At 51.9% G+C, this 27,912-nt stretch overlaps 5 protein-coding genes across 5 annotated transcripts; 2 read left to right on the top strand and 3 right to left on the bottom strand.

Annotated features, from left to right (window-relative positions):
- Nucleotides 1-415: 415 nt before the first annotated feature.
- LOC100904351 (cathepsin L1) lies at nt 416-2,861 on the bottom strand. The gene is made up of 4 exons (XM_003738931.1): nt 2,783-2,861; nt 2,123-2,306; nt 1,752-2,016; nt 416-1,649 (listed from the first exon to the last, which is right to left on the bottom strand). The coding sequence occupies exons 1-4, from the start codon at nt 2,854-2,856 to the stop codon at nt 1,204-1,206; spliced, it is 969 nt and encodes a 322-aa protein (XP_003738979.1). The 5' UTR covers nt 2,857-2,861; the 3' UTR covers nt 416-1,203.
- Nucleotides 2,862-3,663: 802 nt separating this feature from the next.
- Nucleotides 3,664-8,028, bottom strand: LOC100904068 (dipeptidyl peptidase 9). Its single transcript, XM_003738929.1, has 12 exons — nt 7,826-8,028; nt 7,590-7,732; nt 7,178-7,430; nt 6,718-7,048; nt 6,256-6,487; nt 5,558-6,164; nt 5,138-5,379; nt 4,856-5,055; nt 4,587-4,730; nt 4,353-4,494; nt 4,002-4,243; nt 3,664-3,888 (listed from the first exon to the last, which is right to left on the bottom strand). The coding sequence occupies exons 2-12, from the start codon at nt 7,651-7,653 to the stop codon at nt 3,796-3,798; spliced, it is 2,550 nt and encodes an 849-aa protein (XP_003738977.1). The 5' UTR covers nt 7,654-7,732; nt 7,826-8,028; the 3' UTR covers nt 3,664-3,795.
- Nucleotides 8,029-8,474: 446 nt separating this feature from the next.
- Nucleotides 8,475-9,853, bottom strand: ATPsynO (ATP synthase subunit O, mitochondrial). Its single transcript, XM_018641936.1, has 4 exons — nt 9,783-9,853; nt 9,528-9,572; nt 9,041-9,214; nt 8,475-8,957 (listed from the first exon to the last, which is right to left on the bottom strand). Exons 1-4 carry the CDS (start codon nt 9,810-9,812, stop codon nt 8,574-8,576), a joined length of 633 nt encoding a protein of 210 aa, XP_018497452.1. The 5' UTR covers nt 9,813-9,853; the 3' UTR covers nt 8,475-8,573.
- A 233-nt stretch (nt 9,854-10,086) lies between these two features.
- On the top strand, nt 10,087-10,956 carry mRpS6 (mitochondrial ribosomal protein S6). The gene is made up of 3 exons (XM_018641898.1): nt 10,087-10,263; nt 10,446-10,674; nt 10,796-10,956. The coding sequence occupies exons 1-3, from the start codon at nt 10,219-10,221 to the stop codon at nt 10,954-10,956; spliced, it is 435 nt and encodes a 144-aa protein (XP_018497414.1). The 5' UTR covers nt 10,087-10,218.
- A 1,380-nt stretch (nt 10,957-12,336) lies between these two features.
- LOC108865159 (uncharacterized) lies at nt 12,337-24,376 on the top strand. The gene is made up of 4 exons (XM_018641899.1): nt 12,337-12,600; nt 15,647-15,807; nt 24,033-24,140; nt 24,241-24,376. Exons 1-4 carry the CDS (start codon nt 12,409-12,411, stop codon nt 24,374-24,376), a joined length of 597 nt encoding a protein of 198 aa, XP_018497415.1. The 5' UTR covers nt 12,337-12,408.
- The last annotated feature ends 3,536 nt before the right edge of the window (nt 24,377-27,912 follow it).

The raw sequence follows: 27,912 nt of genomic DNA on the forward strand, positions 1-27,912 counted from the left end.
GTCTCATCAAAAAGAGGCTTAGCAGGTCTCACGAGTCGGGGATCAATAGAGATGAGCGCATTGAGCCCATGGGCATTTCTAAGAATCCGCGCGCAGCGCTGATAGGTACCTACGCTCATTCCATCATGCGCCCCTCACGACGCGATCGAGCCCAATCGAAGAGCTCCTAATGACACTCAAGCTGTGCGTTCAGCACCGCACGCCCCGCGAGCGGAATCTCTCCAGGACGGATGAGCGCGGTGTGGACGACAGCTGCACGCCCCTCCGAAAACCCTCGGGTCGTGCTAGTCTTATCTCTTCCGCGCCCTAATCACAGAGATCGATCATGTCGCCCAAGTTTCCAAGATTACCAATGACGCCAAGCACTCAGAGCTCCGATTAGCCCAACCAGATAAAGAAATGATGCCCCTTATGAGTTTTTTTCCGGGAGAAAGAAATCAGAGCCACCATAAGTTTTACTTCCATTGCGAGGATTGTTCCACGGGAGAGGAACGATTCAGTGTGCGCAGTGAAGTCGCCTGAGCAGCAATCGTAGGGAACAAGGTCCACGACCGGAAAATCTCTACGAACCCCTCCTCTCACCGATCGTCTACTTTTCCGCACGACACTGTGGTCCGCAAGTCCCGAACGATAATAATGTCTTGGGTCGTTTCAAGGTTTTGTCCCGTCCCTTTTCAGAAATCGACATCTCCGGATCCTCCTCGATTACCTCTGTTTTTTGTTGAAAAATATCCGATCGGCTCCACGACGAAGATACGAGGAACCGACGCCGTCCAAAGGCGCGAGGCGGCCCTTTCGGAATTCGGAGAGGAAAAAACTTTTGCAACGACCCTCTACAAATGACAGAGACCCTACACCCCTAATTCAGAAGGGCGGATCTTTGAGAGGAGGTCGCGAAGATCAATACATAGGTATAATATTGATGATTCTCGACGGCTATCGCAGCTTCTTGTGGCGTTCGGTAAGATCGAAAAGGTGCTCCTATGGAAAAGTCATCGTATTCTTTGGGGGGGTTCATATCGTATTCACCGCCCATTCTTTTCTTCGGTCTACCTAAAATCCGATAGAAGGTGATTCTTCCTTCCCGGGCGGCATCTCAACCGGAACTTCCGCCGAAGGTATGTTCTCCACGCCTGGCGTGATATGGCCCTTGAACTCGGTCCCCGGTGCGTCTGAGTATCCGAGAAACCATCTGGAGGGAAATCACGCAAGAACAGGGTACGTTGCATTGTTGGCGATCCTGCAGGTGTTGCGATTCCGTTCGATCCGTATGTAGCCCCCTTCACCCCAAGAACCGCCCCATGTATTCTTGAGCATCCAATAGTCGACCCCGTTCTCGGAACCGTAGCCTGTGACCAGGAGGGCATGGTTCGGGGCCTTCTCTCCACATTTAGGGTCGCTGAAGATTCCTTTCTCATAGAAAAGAAATTTGGAGGCGTCGACCTCAACTGCGATCGGTCCTACGTTCGCTACCGCAGCCTGGAGAGCTTTCTCAGCTTTATTAACTGTCGCGTACGTAATCAGACTGCACTCCGTTTTCTTCGGATCGAAGTGGCAGGTCCGGTTCTCCATCGAGTCTCCATAGGCTGCTTTGCTCATTATGCCGCCGAGTTGCATAATTGACTCGTAAGCTCCCTGGACGCTCTCACCTGTGGCGAAAAGTCACCATCATCGAAGTGGTTCCCGTAGCTCATTAGTTCGTTCGTGAGTTCGACAGTCGCTAGGTGTGAGGATGTCGTAGGTGAACTCACCGTGGTAGCAGTCTTCAATCTGATGGGCGGACAAAGGGACGAATCTGCGGTTTCGGATACCCAGCACGCCTTCGATGGTCCCGGTCACGGCGAATGGGATCGCGGACGCCACGATGTCCTGATCCGTCGTGGGAGTGACAAACCCTTCCTTGGTCCAATCCACAGCTTTGGGAAGACCTGTCACCGAAGCGAACGAGTTCCCGAAAGTTGTTCGGGGAGACTCGCGCACGGGTCGATTGGCGTTCGGAAGTATCTCGTCTGGAGTCTGGAAGTTTCAACATGTTCCATGGAGAACTGTAAGCTTGGAACGAGCCTCTGGATGGCTCTCGCTCGAATCAGTCAGTTCAGTTCAGACCCCATGCCTATCTTACCATGTCAGCGAAGGAGTTGATTGCCAGCCGGTGGGACTGCAAACCGAGTTCAGCTTGAGCGTTGTGCTCCTCGATCTGCTGCCGGTTCAGCTGCCAGAGGAGCCTCCTCCGAGAGTCCTCCGCCGCACTCAGGTAATTCTTGTTATGGAACTCCTTGAAAGATTCCCATTCCGCGTCGAGTTCCCTGGGGAGGATTCCGATTTCCCAAGAATATTCTCGATTTAAGGCGACTGAATGTGCGGCGATTGCGAGCTGCCCACCCTTCATAACAAGGGTTTACCCGTCGATCACTCCAACGGACAAGAATCTGTTCCGAGCTCGGCTTTTGCAGCGCTCATGATCGCTGGGTTGTGGGACAATCGGTATATTCAGTCGGTATGAGTTGATTTTCTCGAGCGAACGAATCGCTCTGCAGCCCTACCCTGGGAACAGCGTCGTGGAGCACATTCGTCCCTGATAGCTGCCGACCTAAGGCGAGGGAGCCAACGACACATTTTCTCGTCGGCCGTCTATCTATCGGCACCGCTCAACGCTCTTTCTGATCGCTGCCGAGGGCAAATCGCTTCAACTCAATGCCATTGTGGCGATCTTCCGTGTGGCATAAAGGAGACCGCTCATAATCTACAACGGGTCCAGGTACCGTGAGTCGGCGTGGCTTACCGGTCGAGCAGCTGAGAGCCACTGGACACTGAGGCAATGAGCCAGAGCAGCGAAAACACAGCAAGGCTTTTCATGTTCGAGTGATGTTTAAGCGCGCCAGCGCCTATCTTTTATACTCGGTATGGAGTTCCAGTGGTAGGAACACAGCTATCAAATGGACAGGATTACGGGATTATTCCGGCGGGCACGCCCAAAGTTTCCAGTCTGGGTTTCCCTCTTGAGAATCGCTTCAGATGGCCCCTGATAGCTAGATTCTGACAATGAGAAACTCGTGAACTCGAGTCCTCCTGTCATGGAGCCGCTGCTGGAACGTTGGCTCGCTGGAGGGTCACGATCACGGATCAATTCTGGCGAGGGAACGAAGGTTTTGTCTGAATCGATGACTCCCGCAGTGGGATCGACTGTACCGAGAGGACTCCAAATGCGAGGCATACTCCATAGGATACGGATTTATCGAACCAAGGAACAAGGTCTTATATCGCGGAAAGCGTCAGTGTCGCCGTGACACGGATCCGAGCGCTCGCCAACGGCGACACTCTCGGATCTGGGATATGAGCAAGAAACTTCCACTAGCGCAGATGAACGAAGCTAGATGGTTCTATTCCACGCTGGTCCTGCATCCCTGACATGACGCCCACGTACGACAGCGACCCGAGCTCCTGCTGCGGTACCTGAATAGGCCCGTAAACTGAAGAGGCCGAGTTCGAAGAGGATTCGTATGCATGCCGCGCTGAGATCGAGCTCCGACTCTGTATATTCGAATTACTCTGTCGCTTTACATCCGCCACCGGAATTGAGAGCTCCTTGTTCCTCGAGACCACATAATCGGGGGTATCATTCGGGAACGGAATTACAGAGGGAATAAAAACAAGCAAGAATTCAGGTTCGGAAAAAACATCTGGCAATTTATTCCAGAAGCATCCACTCCATTCACATTTGCGAAAGATAAGAATCACGCCTTCTCTATTATTCGCTCATCGATTAGCCCCTCACAGCGATTAGTAAGCCCCATATCACAAATTATTCTGAAGGAATGAGAGCAACGACGTATCGTAATGTTCCGAAGTTGGCAAATGCCTCAACGAGTGCCTCTCTTGTGGGTAGACCTGAAAAAGGGGCGGAACGTATTTTCATTGATCTCAGAATAGCTCCCTCACATGGAATTGCGATATTGAAGTTGATGCTGTGGGATGGAGGGAGACAGGCACGGAAGAAGTACCTGGAGTCGATACGGTTTTCCAGAATTGACGAGCGCCTGTATAAGAGACGTTGTGTGCGGGAAATGAACGTTCTCGTCCATCAAGCCATGGATGATGAGCAAGCGACCTTCTTCGTCCGGGAATTGACCTACGTAGCTGAGGACACTGCCTCGATGATAGCCTTCTCTGTTACTTTCGGGGAGTCCCATGTAACGTTCCGTGTATCCAGTGTCGTACAGGTTCCATTGGGTGACAGGAGCACCTAGACACGGCGAAACAGGTCAAATATCATACGCAATCGATGTCCATATCCAGGCGAATTCTAGCGAGATCGGAGTCTCCTTCCCGAGCGAAGGCCCGATCGAACCCACCTGCCACGGCCAATTTGAAAATGTCCGGTCGCTGAGCGAGACCCATTAGACTCAGATAGCCGCCGTAACTCCAGCCGTGAATGGCTACACGGCTCATGTCGATGTACCCTCGGTCTTCGGCTAACCACTGGAGGACTTCAACCTGCAGGCGAGGAGTACGATCTCAAAATCCCCCGACTTCTCATTCCACTGTCGGCTCGTTCCGAGAGAATCCGAACAATTCTCAGTCAGTACCTGGTCCTGGATCTCTACTTGACCCATTCGATGTTTTATGTGGCTTTCGAAAACGACCCCACGATTTCTGGATCCTCGGCAGTCCATTTGTATCACGCAGAAATCCTCAGACGACAGCAAGTGTTGACGGAGATGCCGCAATCCCTGAAATCGACGTAATTCGAGAATAATGGGGAGACCCTTCCCCGGCCGGTTCCCGATCGCCCAGAAGACATTATGCTCACATCGTCGAGGTTCCATCGCCTCGCAAGTAATCCTTGTCGACGTACCTTGAAGCTGTTTGTCACCATTTGCACCTCTGGTCCCCCGTAGATGTTTAGAACCGTGGGGAACTTGTGAGGGTTGGATTCGTCGAGACTCCGTGGTTTGAAAATTACCCCGTAAACCGTGTCGCCGGAACTGAGCTGATGACTGAATAGCTCCGGAATTTGATGTCGCTCCCCCGGATTCGCCTGTTCCATGAGGTTCCCTTCAGGAATGAAAAAGCTGAACCTCTGCACTAGAACCGCACCTGTCAGCCACAATACTTCAAGCGAAGGAAAGTCTCTTACCTATCTGCTGACAGCTTGGCAGCAGATTCTGACCGATCGTGAAGTCACCGGTGGAGCATTCGCGAGAGCCGTTTTGGCTAGCCGCGTGGGAAATTCGATAGAGTCTCGCAAACGCTGGCTGAGCCAAACTGCTCTCAATAGCGACCACGTAGCCGCTGCGGAGACACATGAATACCTGGTACGATGCCCCAGGTGCTGTCAAACAGCGAACCTCACCAGGCGAATCGATGCTGACCACGTATCTGTGGAGCATACCATAACTCAAGGCGAGAATTACGTTCATTCAAGCGGGGACAAAACATCCTCGCATCGGGATGCTCAGCAATAGAATGAGAAATTCACTCTCGGAAGCGTAGTCATGCAGGGGGTAAGAAAAGCTCTTCCACAAGGAAGAATTCTTTTCGGAGCTCTCATACTCACAGATGTTTTTCTAGAGGGGAGTCCTTCGTACCGAGAAAATAGACTAGTCTTCTATCAGTGTCGACCCAAACATCTTTGTCGCTCACTTCCCAATTCCCACTCGTCAACGGAACGCACTTGGTGCATTCTCCTGTGCACTTGTTAATCTGATAGAGATAGAGATGGCGGAAGCCGGCCGATTCGTTGGCCCAGATGAAGTCCATTACTTTATCCGACTCGCTGTCCAAAAAGTGTAGAACGTCGTGCACGTTGATCCAAATATGAGTCCTCTCTTCGAGTAACAAAACCGAGCTCGTGATCATTTCGTCGTCGTTGAAATCCGTTTCCATTTGAATATCACAGATTAAAGGGGGCTCCGAAACGTGCATTAAAATGAGCTGTAAAGTGTCTTGCTGCCGATTCAGAAGTTGCGCCCAGACGTGGCGAGCATCGGGCGTCCAGCCGGCCCGCAGCAAATACTCCGCGCCGCATATATAGTGATTTGTCAGCGACTGGTATCGGTGTTTCACGAAATAGCCCTTTGAGTTGATCGAAAAACTCGCAATTCTCAAACTAGATTTCGCGTTCGGGGTGCCAGCTCGCGGGAATCTGTACGGTTCTGCGTTCCCTGCAGAGAATCAAGTGAATAGATTAGACTTCGACAGGGTCGGAGCTCCTCCGACGTCCGATGCCGATGAGTCACGAGCAGGAAAAATTACCATTTATACCGGGTAGTTGGATGACTTCCACTTCAGATTCGTCAACGACTTCAAAGAGAATTGAGTATACAGTCGTTTCACCCTCACACGTGGTCTGAGGCGCCCACCAGAACCCAGAGTATCGATTGAATTCTTCTTGAGTCACATAGCAAGGTGCCCCGGCGCTCACTGGAGCGTCGAACATGTGTACCATTGTCAGTCTCATCTCGTTCTGGTTCTGGCAATTATACACCTGGAAGCACAGGTAAGCTGTCTGTGAATGGTTCCCTTCGATGAGTCAATCCTTCGATGACCCCTTCCATTAAATTGCCGAAAACTGCGGGCTCAGGTATGCCGGATCGCTCCGGCGTCGCTGGAATGACACCGGAACCTCCCGGATGCTGAAGCAATTCTGTTCCACCGAGCTCTGGATATAAGGTAAACTCTCGACGCTCGACTTATCCGACTAGGATCTCTGCTCACCCAGATGTCTCCGTTGGTCACGTATGCGATGATGTCGGGATTCGTCGGACACATTTGAGGATCTAATCGGATCGCTTCTGCCTGCGACCGGAGCTCTTCCGGGAGAACTCCGCGCTCCCCGCTGCCCAGAGGCAGCCGATCGGAGCATCTGAACACCGAGCCCGAGGAACTGAATACAAAGTATCCATCCTCGACATAGTCGAAATTTGTGATCCCCCACATCACGAGACGTTTTCGTTCCCATTGGAGTTGTTCTGCTCTGGACGATTTCGAATACTGCTGTACGAAAACGAAGTTGGATTCTAGCAGGGTTTGGCAGTTTGAGAGCTCGCTGCAAATTCAATTCGATGCTGACCATTAGATAAGATAACCCATCAGATGAGGACAGGAAGCCATAATCGTCAGGTCGGCGCTTTGAGCTCGAAATCATAGCCTCATCGACAGACTCGATGTCTCTCACCCATTCTCAGTGACATCGATGAAATGCAGCGTCATTTCCCTACCGGTCGCCACAGAAGCCAGGAAATAAATCCGAACCCCTCCTTCTTTGACTGCGAAAACCACATTTGAGGGATTTTTACATTCGGTGTGATGGAGTTGGCAGCGGAAGTCCCGAACTACTTGACGGAGTTCAGTCCACGTTTTTTTCTGCGTTCGCTCGAATTTGGGAAGTTCCGGCAGCGGGCCCCCGGTGTAAATTTCGCTCTCCATGTCTGAAAAAACAGCATTTGCAGATACCGCAAAGAGATATCGGGACATTCGAGACCCTCCGGGGTTTCCCAAACCCGTCCCGGAAACGGGAACTCATGACTGTCTTCGTATGACGAAGCCATCATCTTGCTAGTGCGTCCTTCGCACCAATCGACACTTACCGCCGGCCCTTCGCTGCTCCTCGGATGGCTCTTCTTTTATGTCATCTTGCTGATCGGGTTCCATATAAGAAACTCATTCCCGAGAGAAGTCGTCGCTCCCCTCGAAATCTTCAACGTGGAACTCGTGCCGTAGTGCCGGAACGCTGGAGGTCGGCATAGTGCATCGGAACCAAATTACTGAGATATCTCTCGCCACTTATTTTTGACTTAGGTGCTCGGCAATCGTCGAAACTCACTGCCGGTTCTTCGTTGCTCCGAGAAGGTGTTTTTTCTACGTCATCTTCTTTCTTTTTCAGATGAGTATTGGCAGTCCGGGAAATATCATCGTTCGCCTCGATTTTCCCGGGGGAGATGATCGCACGTATGGATTACTTTTTCTCCAACAAGTTGCAAGAGACGAGAGACGACTCCCTTGGATTTTTTTCGCTTCGATCCCCTCCTCCTCATGCGAGCAGCCATTTTCCCTGTTTACAGACAGCATTACGGGTATCGGCTCTGGCGCGAAAATTCGAAATCTCTCCCTCACTCAGACCGACGTGATCCGAAGAACTCATGAGCCGAGCCAGAAGAGGGACCCCCAGACATGGAAATGAGATGGACATGACTCAACGGAGATAAGGATCAAGTAGGTCAAATGAAGGAGCTCTGGAACTTTGTGCGTCGCAAGCTTCCCGAAAGCGAACGACAAACTATATCGCTCAGGCTGTGCAGTCTCGGCACCTCTATGCATCCTCGTTTCTTCCCAGGCACTCCGGCTCCATCCGGGCGATCCGGGAGCTCGCATCCGGTGAGAATAACCGCGTGACTCGCTGATTAACCATTTTCCGTCAAGACTGTTCTTCGGCACGTTGCGACGCGGACGACTCCGGAAAAGTATTGCACGACTTTTCCGTCTCAAAAGTTTATTCCCGCTTCTTCGCTACCACACAGGACAAAGATGAACGCTGCATTCGACGAATTCCTTTCTCAAAATAATTTCTAAAACTAAGCGACATCCTTGAGTACCTTCGTGTACTGCTTGATCTTCGAGGCGATGGACATGTCAACGAAGCGGTCTCCGACAGAAACGATCATGCCTCCCATGATGCCTGGATCGACCTTCTTGGTGAGTATGATTTTCTCGCCTGTCTTCGCGAAGCCGGCGAGGGCACTCTCAAGCTCCTTCACAGCAGCTGCGTCGAGGGGTTTCGCGGTGACGACTTCACAGAGGACTTCTCCACGTTCCGCGGACATTAGTCTGCCGTAGGCGTCGATGACTTGATCAAGGTATTTCATTCGGCCGTTCTCAGCGAGAGCTCCGAACAAGTTCACCGAGACATCGTTGTAGTTGAGTTTCTTCAAGCCGTTCGCGATGGCATCTCGTTTCAGCTGTGAATGAAAACGATGGCTCAAAAAGCTTCCCGGATACTGCCTCAACGGAGCGCTTAACAGCAAAAGCACCGTATACGTACAGCCTTGTTGACCAGAGGATTGTAGATGAAGTCGGCCAAGCTTTTGTCCGATCTGACGGCAGCTTGGAATTTGAGGAGATCTTTCTCCACTGCATCGAGTTTCTTCTGCTTGGAAGCTGCGGAGTACAGCGCATTGGCGTAACGACCTTCGATGCCGAAAATGGCGATGCGTGGCTGGAATTAAAATCGATGTTTCTAATTAACGGAGATGAGCCAAGGGTCCAAAAGCCAGACCGTGTCTAATGATCGAGATGAGACGAGACCTCGTTTCTCCGTCAGCAATGGGAAACGGCGCTGCTTGAACAGTATTTTCTCGGAGACCATTGGAATCAGTGTTCGCTCCGACAGTCGGGCACGTTGAACCCCGGAGGGGAGCTCTAGGCTGGCGTTTACTATACTACAATACAATTTTGACGGTATGGAATCGAATCGTGGCTTCTCCGCAGCATCAGGCGTCGAGTATTGCCGGAGAACGCCTGGAACTCACCTTGACGAGCTGCAGATTTTGGCTGCTACTGCTGAACGATCTCGCCTAGAAAATTGTTAAGACTTTAGCGCTCTAGAGGATCGGATTCGATCGTCAGAATCTGACTTTCGTGAAGGTTGAACAAGCCGACAGAACTTCAAACGTACGAAGACGGGAGGGCGATTCGCAACGACAATCAAGAATAGGATAGAACGACGGACGACATCAAAGAAATCATGCCTCACACTATCCGCTTAATTCATCTCGAATAATTACCAAAACGGCTGCGTTTTTCAGAGATGCCATGGTACCGAATAGAAAGGTCACCAACACCACCACTGTCTGTGCATGAGCAGACGACGCTCGACTATCGGCCGGGAGGAGAGCCTCCTCCCCATCCGCAGGCGAATCAGTAGGCCGCTCATACAGTGTAGGACTCGGTATTCCGGTATCATGGAACCAAGGATTCGTGTGAGAGTCTGACAAAGTACCATTGACGCAACGAGTGAAAATCTTCTCTTAAATAATCCCAAGAGCTCGCGGTCGCACGGAGCCGAGGTCTGCAGCCATAGACAAACTCGGAGCGTGTTGTTCCTCTCTGCGCGGAGACCCTTCTTTTCACACACCGGTGGAAATCCTGAGTGCGAAGGATTCCCGCCCTGACTGGTTTTCAGTCAGCTGAGTACGGAGCCCCCGGGGGACTCACATCAAGATGCCACTCTACGAACTAACCGTGGTGATGCGGAACATGCAGCGGGTTCGTGCAGCTCCCTCCCTTATTGATGCCAATCCTCCCCATATAGGAAATAGGAATTTAGGCCGGAGCTCAATCGGACTCGAAAGTTTCGCGCTGCCCACGCGACGAAAGCCGGAGTTCCAAATGACTTGGGTGATCGACCGCTTTTGTGCTGAGCGATGAAAACAACTTCTTCATTCCAGCCGGAGCTCGTGGCTTGCATGAAACGGACAGGCGAACTCATCCTTAGTAGTGGGAGCGTTTTGCGTGCGATCGAGAATTTGGGCCTCCAAAGGGAGATTGCGTATAAAATGCGCGCGCACGGCAAGGGACATACCGTAGGCTCCTTCATTTTGTACCGACTCGACTGCCGAACCAATACGTCAACATATATCCTCGACGAGCTCGATCGGGACACCGACGTCGTGAAAAGTGAGTTTACCGAAAATACTTTTGACATTCATGATAGTATGTGATGACCTCCCCATTTCGTTGATTTCTGTGAGACTCGGAGCTCAGGACAAGGTACTAAAAGAACGATTGCTTTCCGCAGCGCACATGGTGGGAATGTTGCCACAGAAAAATATAGAGTGCACCTTGGAAGACGAGCTGCAGATTCCGATGCTCAGACCTTCTGTCCAGAAGTTGATGAGAACTGGCAAGAAACCGGAGAAAGTGAATCCGATACTAGAAAAAATAAAAGGACCGTTCTGAATCTGTATACATTTTGTAGGGAATTTGCGGGACTTCCTCCTGAATAAATGCATCATATTTACTCGCTCTGGTATTGCTTCCCCCCCTGAAATTCGGACCGATCATCGAGATTCCGGAGCCTGACTGCTCCTGCAGAGATCTCGACTGAGGCTTCCAGCAGAGAGAGGGTAGCCGAACTTGTTCGAGCCTGGAAGTTCATTATCCAATCGGTTGTCCGGAGAAGCACGGCTCCGAACCCATAAAACGGACTTTTCCCCTGAGGTCGCTCCCGGCGGCTCACGGGGAACCGGGGGCCAGTGGTGAATCCAGTAGAAGGGGGGTGTGATCGGGTCGTACGATCGCACGTGTCTCTAGGCTTCCGACTTTCTATTCTTGCAACATTGAAGCGGGACCCAAAGATCTTTCCGTCCCTCCCTCTATGCGTTAGCCGCCCCCCTCCCCTCCCTCGGGGAATTTCTGGATCCGTCCCTGCCGGGCGCAGGCAATTCAACTCCGGAATTCCAGCATTGAGGGTTACCCAAAACAAACCGCCGGAGAAAATCCGTGCTCGTCGCATCCGCCGACCACTGCGGTGAGATCGACGAAGTTCAGTCCATCCCGCATAGTTTTTGTTTTGTGAAAGACGCCTCAGCGTCCAAGCAGAGTTCGAACTCGGGAGATTTGCCGCGGGAGCTCCAGCCCCCGTTGCCTCCTCAAGGTAATAGAACAGCCTCGAATGCATTAAGTGAGTGAGACGATCTCTCCTACCTGAACTCCTTCTCGAAGCTCAAACGACTTGTCTCCCGCATCACGGTACCGTCTGCGATGGAATCGTGGACGAAATCTATAGCATGGATTCTGTATTCTTTCAAATGGAAATCCTGAAATTCCGATTGATCCTGATCGGGTGATTCAGGATTCGAACGGAACATCTCCGTCGTGCTCGAGATCAAACCATGTTCTTCTCTCGGAATATTGCGAGTAAACTCTTGGCCGATATTCGGTGTCAGGCAATTGCGCTCCTCTCCGGAAAAGATGCCGAATACTATCGAGAGAATCTGACCCGCAGATAAGCGTCGCTCGTCTCGTTCGAGAAGATCCCACGCGTATGGAAGGCTCGTGGAGTTCGATTTTCCCGAGTGAGGGCTGCTCTTCAATCCATGGATCGCACCACAGGACTCGAGGGTCTCAGACTATAATTAAGGAATATGAAGGAATATTATATGCTCCTGCGTCCTTAGTCTTGCGGTATTCCGACTATGAATAGATTTTCAATCAGCTGATGATAAGTTTTGAACATACGCCGGAGTATTGTTTGTTAGGACACGCACAATGTGCCATCTAGATGCGCATCGTCGCATGAGCGTGTTTTGCGGTATGAGGCTTCCTGCCCATACAGCCGTCGTGAGTTCCACAAGCTGATCGTTCGCCCGGACAAACAACCTGAGGTTTCCAATTCTTTTAGCACCGTGCATGGGCCTGAATTCGCTCGGTAGTGGAGTTGCTGGAAGTGCGGAGGGCTCCTCAGCGACAGCTTCGTCTCCAACTCCAATGCGAAAAAAAAAGAATCGCAAGTCTGCTAAGGACGACAAAATTAGCATGGCGACCCAGGGCCCCACTCGAGATCAGGACACACCGAAACAGCACAACAGCGACCGGCTCCAGGTGAGTTGAGGGACGTTCACACATCGGAACGGGCTGAGAGCCTCGACACCCCGAAGATGTTCTCGATGGGAATTAGACTCCGCGAGGGGTAGCTCCCAATACGTAGAGGAATGATCTCGAATTTCCTGATAGCTCATGGCGTCGACCATAAATCTGACTCGATGCAGTGCCTTCTGTAATTCTTTTGGAAGCCACAATCTGTGCAGGAGTTGAAGCAGTCGCCTACGGAATACGAGCTCCTCGTCGAATGCTGGACGGAAATGCTTTCGGATTTCTGCCTCGCCGAGCTACAGCGGGAGGCTCCTCGGAACGTCCCGGCGCCTCCGGCTTGTGTGAGGCCACAAATCTTTTCGCATGTTGCCCCAGAGTCAGATAGCTCTGCGGGTCGAACCGTTCGCGCGGAGCAGCGGGAGGGAAGTCGTTCGGTATCTCACAGTTTCGCGATTCGGACTCCTTCTGTTGCTCAGGTGGTGGTGTGAGAGAGGAGGTCCTGTGTGTTCAGCGGGGCTCGTCGGAGATCGCTGGTCGACCGGCCGGCGAATTGCTCGAGCGGGAATCCAATGGTCGAGCGGCGCACCCGCCCGTCTGCTCATGAGTCGGACGCTCTCGGTGCAGCCAATAGTTTCGGACCTCGAGATGTTTTCTACGTGACGTGAAAACGTCTAGTTCTCCTCTGCTAGGCAGAACATGTCGAAGCCTAATTTGTAGCTTCGTAGAAAGACGCTGGAAAGTCACTGCGGAGAAAACAGGCGGACAGTTTTAGCAAAGGCGATGGAGGGAGGTTCGGGAGAAGCGCTCCGGAACGAATAGGACTTGCAAAAGATCGCATACTGCTCCTACCGTCAGACTGAGTCGTCGGCCATTTCCTCCATCGAAGTGAATTCCTCTCGAACAAAAGGAATTCGAAATTGGGCAGCTGCCGCTGCGGTGGATTCGGACTCTCTGCGAGCCCAAACAATTTTTTCCCTCCCGACGCTCTTCCCCGGACCAATTCACAATCGCGTTTCCGAGCCACGTCTATAATTGCGGGGACTGCGGTCGGGAATGTTCAAGTAAGAGAAACTTGGAGTCGCTGTACTGACATCGCTAATCGAGCCCGCGATACGCCATTACTCGGTGATAGGAGATGGAGACTTTTGCTCCACGAGCGGACTTCGCGTAGATTTTTCGCGGGGAATGTGAGCTGGAAAAAAACACTGTGAGGAATCGGACCGATCATCGAATTCAAGGCTCCCATGTGTGTTGGTGTCAAATGGAATTTCCTTGGTGTCTTGCGTCATTCGACGGTCCGAATCGTAATGTCCCTGGCGGTAGATTGCGTTTGACTCCAGTTCGGGAGATGACGTCACGCAATGATACATAGCTTCGGGATCGCTCCCAGATCCAAGTCTGCTCCAAAATCTCCGACAGGATCTCAACGGAGTTGAACTTTCGCAGAGTTTCACCCCGCGATCTCTCGTCACGGTATCTGACGCCATAAGCACCGACCCGAGGTTGCACCTCACGTTGCTGCATGCGTAACGAATCGCTTATACTGCTCACGTAACGCATCGGACTTTCTCGGTACACGTGGTCATGAGCTCGGGTACGGAATGAGGGTGGAGGCTGGAGAGAAGACTTCACCTACAATCATGAGATTTGAGATTCCCTGCCCTCCAAGGGACAGAATCGCTTCTTCGGCTGGTCCAGTCACTGGCCCATGGCGGAGTAGATCGATCACTAGCGATAGGAACATCCAGCTCGGGAAATGTGGTCAGCCTTGCCCTGCTGTCGAAATGCCGCTATGGGAGCTCTTTGCATTCTTGAGAAAGAGCTGCGGCGATGTCATTCAATGGAGTTCCTGGAGGACCTGTTCACCGTTATGCACCCCCACCTTCTCCGGTGGATCAGTCGCATGCTCGTATGCACGTCTAGACTCCCGCAATGAGCCAGTCAGAGAGCCTACCCGTTCGCAGTCTGTTCCGCGTGACATTTACGCTGACTGCGAATTCGCAGAAAGAGGGAAAATTGGACCGACGCGACCCGGTGCCTGTTCGTGGAGAGAATCTGAAGCGCTCAGAATTTGTAGTGAGTCGCACAGAAAATTGTGCCAAGCTCTGGAAGAGACCTGGCTGAAGCTTGACTCGAAGTAATCGTTTCCGGCAGGGGCCATGTCACAGCAGTGCCCGATTCTTTCGGAGACACCCTCCTTCACCTCCGCAGCTGACCACTGACCGGAAATCTGGCTGCTTTGTTGCTCGGGACTCGGGACTGTCATTGGTTCCTTCCAGAACAGGCTGGCCTTCTCGAGTCGGACTATGATCAATGGAGTCTTCGCCCCCGTGACACCGTCGTCACAGATGAGTCTCTCCGCGACGACTAGCCTGTTCGAGAGCAATAAGCCGCATCGAGCAAATTACGTTCCTCCCTTCTCCCCTCATCCTGTCTGAATTCAATTCGCAGAGGACTCGTTCCACGAGTTCGAGCGGAGAAGACGAGGTCCTCAGAGACATATCGACGAGCTCATGGACGCTACACTGGCCCTCGAGAGAGTCGGGAACTCACCGGTGTCATGATGGCCGAGATTTTTTCCCCATTGTAACCCGAGATGGGACGCATAAAATCCAATCCGGTTTGTTGCGATGGTAAGCAGCTGATAAAGCAGATTAATCTGCGTAGGGTTGCTTCGAATAAAAATGACGGTATCAAACGGGTGGTCCGGTCGGTGCTTCGCTCGCTGGAAAATAAATCCCGGGAGTGATGGAGGGATTCAGCTCGTAGCTAGCTCATCGGGCTGCATGGAAAGATTAATGGGAGTTTTCTCCTACATCTTGATAACTAGTCGCAAGCATATCTCACCCGACTCGCATCAGCTGCACAGTTTGGGCCGGCCGACTTGCTCTCATTCTCCTAAATTACCCCTCGTAAAAACATGACCCCCTAGATGTCCAGCGAAGTGCTTTCGATCAAGTTAAAAATATATGGAAAAATTCGAGTGTGAGCATAAAAAGCCAGTCTCGTATTACAGACCGGATCCGTATTTGACCGTTCTGATTCTCTGCTCCAGGGTCTGCCCGGATCTGGGAAGAATGGTGGAGCATCAAAAAGCAAAGACTCCGGTCGCCCTCAGACCCGGAAGAAAACCAAAGCTCCTCCGAATTGGAGATGTGAGAAGCGAGACGACGACGACGGCTGTACCGCAACGGAGGACCTCAATCCTCACACAAGGTATTTATTCGATTTGGAAAAACTTCCAGTGCTTCCCCTAGCTCGCGTGGGATTCCTCGAGCTGGGAACTCCTAGCTTTTTGGGGTCTCAGCTCCTCGGAAGTATCACGCAGCCCAGGTGTCGACTTGAGTTGAGGGAGCCGGCTTTCAAGAGAGAACGTACCGTGGGACGGTCAGCGCCTCTCCCCGTTCCGTTTGCAAAGCGTGGGTTTCATTCACAGCGACGCTACCTGGTGTCAATCCCTCGCGGAAAGGAACCCCCGAGCGGGGCTCTCCGTTGGAGTTTTCGTGAGAGGAACTCGGAATCATAGCATTGCGATGATTCCAGCTGGGGAATCAGACTTAAAATCATCGAGGCAATAATCTCGGAGGCATTGGCATATTTTGGATTATTCTGGAAGGGCTTAACGATGCTCACTTTCTTAAATCATGTATGGACCAGCCTTCCCGATGGATTCAGAGCCCGGCTTGGCTGAATTAGAACCTGAATAGATTTGATGGAATCATCGGCAGGCACCGCGCGGTTAGAAATATGTAGATATATTTGTTGGAGTTTCCACAATCGAACCCGCACTTGTCTGGCGCGATACAAAGGCGCAGTGCGACGTCGCGACGCTGAGAATACGCTCTGAGTCTGAAACTCTAGGAGCGTAGGCATGGTGAACAACCTCATTCATGATTCTCGCTTCCTTTCCTTTTGTCTGACTCAATCTCTCGCTTTATAGAAACCTTGTTGCCTCCAACATCTCTTGTGTATCTTCTTTGCGGTCGGCCTGCGGTGGGGTCTGTAGAGAACAGCTGTTCGATACGAACGGCGGCGGCGCCAGCGCTTGCCGACTTTAACTCTCTAGCGAAAGAAAACATCGACGACCACTAGCGGAGCAACGGCAGAATTTGGAATCGCGCTCGGGAATTCCCCGTCGAGGCTCAATGATCGAATAGCTTTTCTGATCCAGCCTCGGCGACTGCGTATTCGTCGCTCACAAGACGGTCGCTCGACAGCCCCATTGTCTTCGGGGAGATGAGAGAATTGAGCGAGCGCATCGGTTTTTCGCAGCATCCCCAGGAGCTGCTGCTTCGACGGTAAATCGCTAGAAATCAGAAATCATTCACTCTATTTCCGGCTATCTTCAATCCTCCCTCACTCGGAGGAGCAAACGACAGTGAAAGACAATTCCCCCCCTCCCGCGGAGTTCCTGCCCTCAGTTCGCTCTGGCGGAAGGAACCAAGCATATTTTCCGGCTCGACGAAATCCCTCAGACCCGTTTCGAACCTCTCCCGCGCAATTCTGCTCTCGACTCGTGAAGCCGGATGGCACAATTCAACGGATATTTGTAGCCGAACAGGCGACTGACGGGACATAATTTCCCATCGATAATCAATTTGTTGCTCCGATATTGAGCCTTTCATCGAGTTGATGAAGACCTCTGTCGTCACAAGCGGACGTGATTGACGGCGAGAAGTATCTCGGGAAGTAGTCGCTCCGCACAGTATCGTAGGAACAGTACTGGGGGAAAGCGTGTTATTTCTCTTCATCCTCACCGAGTGTGTGTTTCCTCCGCCGGACGAGTGTTCGGCGGACACATCCTGAGCGTCGAGTGTCCTCTCTGCTGCTTTGTCCCCCAATGTCGTCACTGCAGAAGGAACGCTAACGTGACCGGCGTACCGCGCGGCGGTTCCATCATCAGCTGTTCATCACCAGCTCCGTGTCTCATGGAGGCCGAGCGAACAATTCCGGCGTGCGTCTCCGATTGCAGCACCCAAGCTTATCGAAGCATCAGGGCAGCACGGGGAAATATCCAATGTTATCTCACAGCGAAATAGCCTTCACCTTCATGGATTCGCCGTAGTTTCCTCCCTCAACTGCGAATTTCCCTCGAGGAGCTCTGCTTGCTCCTGGCCTTGGCCGTCGACGATCATGTGACATTAGTAGGCCTCGCGTCACGCACCGTAGTCGACATTCAGGTCCATAGCCTACGGGCCGTAAGCAACGCGTCGGCTCTTTGGAGAGGCGGCGTAAACCTCAACGAGATAAGATGCTCACTAATACTATCGCGCCCGTGAGCTCTGAGAGCATCGCCGCCGGGCCGAGCTCCGAGGGGAATAGCTCTCGAGTCAAAATATTCCGACCACGAATCTGAAGCACCTTGTTTGAAGTGTGCTTCGGGTCTTATTATGGAACGCCAACGGCTTTCGACGTGTACTGTCGGAGTGTTTTTTGTTGTTTGTGTTTTCCTCGTCCGCTCTGAGCTCCACATGGTGGAAAAACGGCGTGGCGTGTTCTGCAGCAGGATCGAAAACGGGATCGCAGCGTTCTTATAAGAGAAACTTCACTATTTAAGAATCATAATTTCATTACCGGGATACAGCTCGTATGTAGATTGTGTTCCCGCCCAGTTTGTAGTTCCGAGTGCGCGGAACGGTCGGGTGTCAGCAGAATTTCTCAAAGAGGCGCTTTTCTTGTCGACTGACGAGCTGACTAATGAAGATGAAATACGTGGGAACCCCGTGCCATGAGACAAAGCTGGACACGTTCTCAGACGCGCCGTTCCGGCTGCGGTCCCCCCGAAGGCCGGCGGGCACTGAGGGAAGGAACGGCAGTCGTGAGGCTGCTCCACTGACAGTGACGAGGCATTGGAGTGCAAAAGCCACATGGAGCTTGCCCGTGTGCTCGGCTCGCTCTTCCCGCAGCACAGTGACAGCTAGCGGACGGGAAGACTCGATGCGCGCCAGAAGCCTCCTCGGTTCTCGCGGTCTAGGTGACGTGACGCGAGTTCATGTGCTCGTTGTGGCGTGGCTTCTCGCTTACGAGCGACCAACTCCAGACAGATGGACGCATGGAGCGTCGACCGAGCCCCGCTGCCCGCGGAGTTCCACGCGAGCCGATGTGCAATGAGTGAACTCAATTAGCGACCCATTCTGAAACGTTTCGCGGTGTGAGCTCAATGACGTGAGCTTATCACCCAGCTTATCCGAACCCATGTTTCTACTTCAGCCGGAGGGGATCACGCAATAGTCCCGCTAAGCGTCACGTGAAGTTTCTGCTCGCTGACCTCTCTAGACAAGCTCCGTGGGTGGTCATTGCAGCGGTCGCAGGTTCGCGACCGCCCCCGAACCTGGTTCTAGCTCTCTGCACTAGTCATAGGCGGGTTTTGGCTCTTTCGTCTCGAGTTGCGCCGAGCTGGCTATTGAAAAAAAGGTGACAGCGAAGCGGCGAAAAAAATATTCTGCAATCATTTTGATCCTTGCCAAGCCGGGAGGATCTACTGCCATAGTTATCTTGCCAGCGCTGGGCCAGAAAGCCTGGATCATGGAGCGAGCGTTTCGCTCTTGACAAATCCTCTTCATTTCTTTCTTCATGTGTGACTCTGACTGAGATGTATACACTGAGTCTGTTTCACAGGCTCGTGCACGGGAAAAAAGGGAATGCGTAAGATTGAGTTGTTTTTTTTTTACTCAACTCATACAGCTACCATATAAAGCGTCCGGAAGGACTCAGGATGCATCTCATCTCTCCAGAAGAAAGCTGTCGGCAAGGGGGGCGTGATCATTCGTTTATTAGTATATGGCGTGTTCAAAGCCCTCCCTTCTTGATTCACTGTGAAGAAGATGTAAATGGGCCCAGTCGTCTACTCTGCGGGAAGAATCAGGGGACGAGGATCGGGAAAAGGTCTGCTCGTATCTCTCCCTCTTGCGCGTAAAACATTGGACACCGTGGAAGCTTAAATAAAGAGCGCGTGCTTGCTAAATGGGTTTTTCCTCTTTATCCCTCGCCCTATTCTTGTGCTTTTGCACTTCACACTCCCGATTCACCCCTTCGGCTCAGAGCCCCGCTGGCCCGAGACAAAGTTACAGGGTTGGACTCCTCACTCGCGTGCTCGGTCGTTCCCTTGGCGGTCTGATGTGGCGGTCGGACGAGCGCCTCAAAGTGCGTAACCCTCGAATGGCCACAAAGTTTTTTTTTCGCTCAGAATGGAGAATCTCGAACGACTCTGTCCTTCAGCAGTGACTTCGAATAAGCTCGGATTGCGTGCTCGGAGCACAGCGAGACTAGCAGAAATTTTCCACGAAGGAGTTGCCATCGCCACTCCGAGGCGAGGTTTGCTCTTCGAGCCTGATAGCGACATCTCTGCTCTAAATTGCATCAATATCTCATCCTCGAGGAAAGAGAATACCACCGACTGCGTGAGTCGGCACGGAGCGGCTGTATGCGCACAAGAAGTGATGAATTTCCTCGAAGAAGTTTATATGAGATCCGTCTCCATCAAGCAATCCGGAAATTCGAATCTTTCAAGATTTCCGAAAAGGAGAAACCAGCACTCCCGTCATGATGGTGGAAAAAGATTCCTCGAAGCCCGAATCATCATCGCCCACATCGCGGATCTGCACCCGGATGGAGACTGGGTCGGAAGGATAGCGAGACATCAGGAAAAGTATTTGAATCCTGAGCATCGGACGACGAAGACTTCGAGGACGTTGGTAGGCCTAGTGCCGCACGGGTCAGGGTCTGCTGCCATGTTTTGTTCTTTCTCGGATGATTGATAGATTGATTGAGGAGAAAGAGAAAACCGAAACGAGATTAATTAGACGTCATGTATTGGCATTCTTCGCCGCTGGCCGTCTGATGCCGTCAGTGTAAAGACGGAGCAATTTTCCGGTGAGAGCTTTTGAGCGCAAACTACGTCCATCATAGCCTCGGCGTCCGCTCCCTCAAACCAGCGTAGACGACGCGACGACCACCGCCCACATTGTAGTTCATCAGGCAAGCCCGGCAGACTCGACCGAAAGTTGCTATCGGTACACGATTGAGTAAGCGAACAAATGGTCCATAAATCAAGAAGCACCATGTTTTAGCCCGGTCCACCGAGTAGTAGACGCTCGTTGTGAGCTTGTGGAGATCCGATCATTGTGGAGCAACAAACGCGTAACTACCGCCGACTCGAGATCGGTGAGGAGAGCTGTGGAAACGAATTTAGCCCTGGGAAAAAATCGTGGCACTGGGGTAGGAATCGATTCTGTGTCTCAGCTGCGACCGCGGAGACGATCCACACACTGTCGCTCCGGAGCGAGAAATTGAGTCCCGCAAAGCTGGCTGGAATAGAGGATGGGGAAGCGGGGAAACGGTGCTCAGTCCCGGACCCGTCGGCTCTCAGGCAGGACGGAATTGCAGGGCCGTTTGTCTACCTCGGAGCTGGTCTTAAAAAAAGCGCTGTTTATTCAAAATGAGTTTTTAGACTCGGAACTTGATGCTGCTGCTGCCGCCGTCGCCACCACCGTGCGCTCCCGTGGTGCGCATTCCCCACTCTAATCATTACCGCAATGAAGCTCCTTTGATTGGCCACACGAGAAAACGCTGAATGGAAATTACGTGACGAATGGGAGCTTCTTATGCAGATGGGATTAGCATGCAGAAACGGTGGCTGCCACGGAACGAGCTACATACGACCACGCATAGTAAGTACGAACTTCTCGTGCGTAGCTCACATAGTACGCGGGCGAGCTATCCTTCTGCCAGCTAGTCGTCTGAAGCTTCGCCCAAACGTACTCTTGCGAAAAGGCCCCACTCGGACCGCCTCGCGAAGACTGACGTCACTTCCTCCGCAAAGCTCTGACCAACTTGGAGACAAACGTGGGTTCACCGAGCGCAATTTCTCGCCGGATCTCCAGGCTGTCGCTAACGTCGCGCATATATGGAATAATTAGATCGTGGCTCTTCCGTACGCCCTTCGAGCTCCTCTTTTCGGTAATAAGTTCCGCGAGCTCAACCGCCGAGAGGTGGTTTCGCTCTACATAGATATAAGTTTTTCGGTGCTTGATATCGTGGACAGAAATAAGATTCTGAGTCACACCGCACTCGAATGTCTCATTTCCAGTCCTCGCTGTAACGAGAGCAGAGAGGATTCACCAGCTGTTCACTCTGACGCCGATCTCGATTCTCTCACTCAGTACGCATGTTCCGGACAAGAAGCTCCCACCACCTCCCGAGAGGATTCTCGCTGATGCCGGACGGGTGGGAGCCGAAGAAAGATGGGGATCGATTTCCTCATCATGAAAAAGGTCCCTTGAACGTTATCCTCATCGAATCGGACTCTACGATGAGATGCTCCGTACGGAGGCCGTCAGCAGCCTGTTGCCTTTGAGACGTGCTCGGAGTCTCGCGCACGCAATTCAGTCTTCTCTCCCAGCTACTTCCCCCGGGTTGTCTGCAATCTCCGAGGTGTTCGTGGTCTCACAGTGTCTTTGTTTCTTTTTTCGGCCCTGCTCGTACTTCGTCGTCTACTCGTGTAGCAGGTCCTCGGGGGAAGTTTCCGCTGCGCGGAGAACTCACATCGGGCCGCCCCGGCTATTTCATGGCTAACAAGGGTAACACACTGGAGCCAACCGAATCAGTTTGCTCCCTCAGCTGGGGAGCCCAGTGAGGTTGCCACATTGAGAAATGACAGGGACATGGGTCGAGTGAGGTTGCGTGGGGCAGGCGAGAGGGTCGACTTTGAAGCGGTGAGCAATGCCCCAAAGACACGGTGAAGTGGGTAATAGCAGTAATTAGTTTGAGTCGCGGCTACCGTTTGCTTGCTTGGTCCGCGCAGCTTCCAAGTCGCTTAGTTGATTGCTCGCGAGATCTATGCATGAGGAATAAGCACGCTCTACGCTCCCGAGCGCCACCAGATGTTGTCACTAGCAGTCGATCAGACTCGAACTTCCTCAACTTTAGTTCCCCTACCGAGCCGCTGTTCGAGAGGGCCGAAACTTCGGGTTCGAATTTTCCGTGGCAATACGGCCCGCGAATATATCCCCATCTTATTCCCGAGCAGAGATCGACTTTCAAGATTCGGGCAAATGGCAGTCGGAGGACTCCGTTCCGTGATCCACACGATTTGGAATATTAACTGTCGGCGGGTATTATCTTCTATCTATCCGTCTTCTACTTTCTTATTTTCTTTCTTTCATTTATTTATTTTTATTCATCCTTTCATTTATTCATATATTATTAGCTCAGGAGGCTCGCGCCCATTATTATGTATTTATGTTTATTTATTCGTTTATTCATCTATACATTAAAAAATTACTTATTGATTATTTAATTATCATTATTTGAATAATCGATAATTAATTATTGATAAGGCGCATCTCCCCTGTGAACGCGGTTGGATTTGCCCATACGCGACTGATCCAGAAGACACTTCCTTAATACATCCGTTGCTCGCCGCCGCATGTCGTTGGACCGGTCTCGGACCAACGCTCTGTCTCGATAACTACATTACGTACGTGATTGTTGTCCTGGCCCTCCAAACAATGAAGTTTCTTCCCGAACTCCGATAGTTCAATAGTATATTCCGACAGGCTTCTTCGAATTACGAATTTGGCTCTCCAATTTTTCGTGCGCTCTCCAGATCTACCCGCACTCTAGGTCTAGGTGCTTCTGACAACGAGAGCCGCTCGTTTCTCTGCGAGGGAGGTGGAAACGGAACATGTTTTTTCCAAGAAGCTGATGGATTTCAAGCTTCACGTCGCTCATGTCGACTAATCTCCAACGAACCAGGCGTCAGGGTAATTCAGACCCAAAGATTGAATCCTTTTTCTCCTTTCCCGGTCACACCGAATAAGCTATAATATATTAACCTCGAGTTGTGCCTGTTCTTGGTTTCTGGTCATTTCCTAAGATAATCTTGCAGAGCCACACATATTCTGCATTCATATTCTGTACATATTCATTCATATTCTTTACATATTCTGTACATATTCCGTACATATGCTGTATCTCACACATTTCACTGCCGTGACAGAGCTATTTTATAGCCATGTCGATCTCAAATTAAGTCCACATACGTGAAGTTCCGTACTCTCGAGACGATATCCGCGTCGTTCTTTTCATGATCCCGTAGCGAAGCACGGGTAGTACGCGCTAGTCGGAAATAAAGGTATTCGGATACTTACTCATTCTCATCACTCATAACTTGACCGGATTTTCTTCCACCTGAGAGTACTGGCACAGCATGAGCACGTCGTGTTGTCTTTGTCCCGCGTCTAGTCGACAGATCTTCCTGATCATGTCTCCTGAGATTCTCTGGATCTCGAAAAAGAGAGGATCGCTCCTATGCCCTCGAAATTGTCTCATTTCATCCTCAAGACGAGGCGCAAAAGCTGTCCCTGAATTTGAAATATATTGTGTCACCTGATCACCCGATTCAGATCTACGAATGAAGAGGCTCTTATCTGCGATTCCAGTGCACAAGAATACTCACTTTCGGAGGCAAATGCGAGTCGGGATAGCGACGCCTCAACCGTCGAGCTGTCAATGAGTCATGAAGCAGCTCTGGGAAACCGGATTCCCGGGTAAGCCCCTCATCCATATCCTCATGCTCAGCCGATCATGCTGCTGAGGGTGATGGAGGTGCGAAGCTCACGGGAGCTGATGCTCTGAATATCTTTCCAGGCTCGCCCCATCGCCCGGAATCGAGCGCGGATCGCCATCGACTCAGCCGAACAGCCTGTACAATTCTGCGCACCCTTTGTACCTCCGGCCGGACTATCTGGACCTTCTCAACGAGCACGCGAGGCATTGTCCGTGAGTTCTCAAGTCAGTCGTGGTTCCCTCAAGTCCTGGAGTTAGAGTCCATCGGGATATCGTCTCTGAAACAAACTCCCTCAAGGATGCCGAGCTAGCACCTCCTCCTTCGCTCCTTTAAATCATTGAATAAGTCTGAACCCGCGGTATTCCCGAATTTTGAGGACGATAATCGTACGTGCGGACAGTTTTTTCACATCATTCGTCCCGCCGCGCCGCAGGCTAACCGCTGCATAATGAGTCTTCGATCGATCTCGCAGCTCGGCGAGATACTCTGGCCCTAGAGTCAATACTGCGAAACTTTTCCCTCGCTCATGATTCGCTCCGCCAACCGAAATCTGGAAACATCACTTTTCTGGCAGCATCTTGCAAAATCGCTCGCGCTCCCCCAGCTCGTGTTTATCTATCAGGAACAAAGTTTGTTGCGCCAGCTCTTTCGCGATGTGTTGGACAATGAGGAGTACGTACGCGTAACGAAGAGCGCCCGCCCGATAGCATTGATTAATAGCGTTTTTTTCTCTCTGAATGCTTTTGCGGTACACGACTCGTCTGGAGTACGGCCTCCGCAGACGAGCTCGCCGTGATTCGCGGAAAAACTCTCTCTCGTGTCTCGATAATCAGTCGCTCAATATCACGACTCCGCTTTCGGATTGCCATCCTCACAGAAATTCAGATTTTGCGGAGCGAATACGAGCGGAACTTCCTCGATTGTTCTTCGGGGCGACACGCAAGAGAATTTGTCGAGAGCCTGAATGCGAAGCTCTTTCAGCTCCGTTTCCGATCGCGTTCGCCGTCTAGGAGTGACAGCCTAGCCGTAGGGAAATTCGTCGATATTTCCGAGCCACCAAGATCGCAATCCCGGTAACGATCGACTCTCTTTCGCGAGCGCGGGTTTTTGACAGTCGCCGATCCTTTTCGTTTTCTGAGCCGAGAATATAATTACCAAAGGCTTTGACAGACGGTTTGCATTCCGATCGGTCGGAGCTGTCTCTGATCACTTCACTCTCGGAAACTACTCTTCTCCTAGTTCCAGCTAGTCCCTCGGGCGTTGGTAATGACAGAGCATTCCTCGGCATGCATAAGAGATGCCAGCGAGGTTTCACTGACTGGCTGGCTGAGCCGCCCGTAGTATATGTAGCCTTAAATATTTGATTAAGCTCGTCTTGGCCAACAGCGGCTGTCGGGAAGGGATTCACACATCGGCACTGAGAGCGAGGACGAAATACTTGCAGGTCGTTCCCTGAACGCGAATAGTCGTCGGCTGCATCTTCGCTCTCAGATTAGGGGGCGTTCCTAATCTCCGAGTCCGGTAGTGCTTGTGGCCAGGAGCTGACTCATCGCATGGAGTTTTGTGAGTCTTGAATACGACGCGGTGACGGGCGCTGTTTCGTATCATGCGATTTCATATGGATCAGACGGTCTCGCACTTTCCGCAGCATCCTAGATCGAAACCTTTACTTTCCGCTCCTTTCGAGGCCATCGGGACGGGCCGTTGCTAGCATTGAGTGCTGGGTGCATTTTTCATCAAAGACCAATGTTGAGAAATGAACCGCGTCATCGGGACGGCTCACAACTGGCCTAGCGGGGAATGGATCATGAAATTTCCCATTCAGAATGTGCCGCCCGAGGCGAGCGGGTCGGAGTTGACTAATTCCGAAAAATATTCCCTATCTCGTCAAAGCCGGTTTAGGCGGTGGACTCAATACTCTGTGAATGACCGACTGACTGACTGACTGAGAGCGGAGTTCCGAAGTCGAAGCTGATTTGTTTCGACGTAACTTACCTTCGGAGCGAGCCTGAAAGGAATGTTTGCCAGCTACGGATATACGTCACCGGATGGATTTTGATTCAGCGCATCCCGTAGTGACCGGTATAGCTCAGCGACCGGATCATGACCCCGATGATTTGCGGCAAGCCATGATATGTTCCGATAGGCATGAGCGTATCGGCAGGTTTTCATTGACGGAACGAATGACTCTCCGCGGGGATCTCCACGAGGAATGATTGGATTCTTCAGGAACAGACTTGGATGGACGGTCCCCTGCGCCAGAGGGCCCGGCTTAGAGATTATAAATATGATGATTCGATTCTGGAAAAGGTCATCCTTGCCGCGAGAGGAGTCCCCTCGCTCTGGCGACGTCCGGGAACATATCGTAACCTCTGCCTGTTGCGCTCCCGCCATCAGGACGGAGCGAATCGCGTGGATGTTCTCCGCTCTCGACCCTCCAGGTCGGACTCGAACCGGAGGGTCCCCAGATTGCTGACGGGGTAAGAGACCCAGACAGACGTTCAGCCTCTTCGGTCGTCGGGCCAATGTGGCGTATGTAAGAGCGGCTCGATCGATCCATCGATGCTTGAACGTTGACCTCAGCGATGTAATGTCTTCCTGGAACAGCGTAACGTATCGGGAGCATCTAAGGGAGACAGGATCGCTGCCGTCTGCACGAGCGAACGCCATGAGTTCGGTCATCGATCGTGGACGACGCGCGCGAGCTCTGCCATCGCAGCCAGTGCCTGCTAGCGATGCAAGAGGAAAACGGCAGGTGGCAACCTCCGAGGCAATGAAATGGCGCGTTTTTATATCTCGTTCTTTTCTATCTCCACTCCAGAGTAGGGAATAGTATCTTGATTGATGATAGCCGTCAACACTGCTTTACGATATTCCCGACCTATGGAGGAGCTCGAAAACTTTCCCGCGACACAACTAGAGTCGCGAATAATCTGCGTGCAGGCTAGACATGTTCGAAGCAAACAACGATCAGACGGCTGGAAATTCTGCGGGCCGTAACGCAAAATCGATTCTCTCGCCCGCGAGAGCCGAAAGCGTGATTCGAGTATTTACCCCGCGAACTCCAGCTCTTCGACGGAGGACCTCACGGAAGCCTCGAGAGGGGCCCCATCGACAATCTGTACGGAGAACCTGAGGGAGACCCCACCGGAAGGCTCGAGCAGCATCGCTCCTGGTAGCGGAAATCTTAGAGTACCGGGGGCTCCTCACGGAGGGAGTCGCCGGATGGAGCGCATCTTCGCTCAGGAATTGGAGGGTGACCTGGTGATCGACCGCTCTTCGCTAGGAGTGTATCATCTCTACCCATTTGGAAGGTTACTCGATAGAATCATCTGTCAAAGCGTCTCGAGCAAGACTCGTCTTGATAATTGTCACGTTTTTCCCGTGAATATTATCAGACCAGGTCTGAATGTCTATGGTTTATCCTCTCCTTATACTTTCGGAAACTTCCGTCCCCAGCTGTGCGACGCAGCGACTAATTGCTGCTCGCTTGAACGCGCTCTCCCTGCGATACCAAGTTCCGCGGTTTCCGTGAATCGTTTCCCCGACTTCGGTGCAAGTTAACGGAGCACTCGGAGCAGAATCGCATGAGCTGTGTCAACTGACCGGGTGTGCAGATGGAGTTTCCGCCGTTAGTCGGTTGTTGAGTCTGCTCGCGGATCACTAGTGAATGGCTGTATACGAGGCTAGCTCCGCGAGCAGGAGAACTTAACTCGGCTTCACTCAGTCCTCGTAGGTGGGTGGGTCGATGA

The sequence above is a fragment of the Galendromus occidentalis genome, unplaced genomic scaffold (assembly GCF_000255335.2).
Source record: "Galendromus occidentalis unplaced genomic scaffold, Mocc_1.1 scf7180000076381, whole genome shotgun sequence".
Classification (NCBI taxonomy): Eukaryota; Metazoa; Arthropoda; class Arachnida; order Mesostigmata; family Phytoseiidae; genus Galendromus; species Galendromus occidentalis.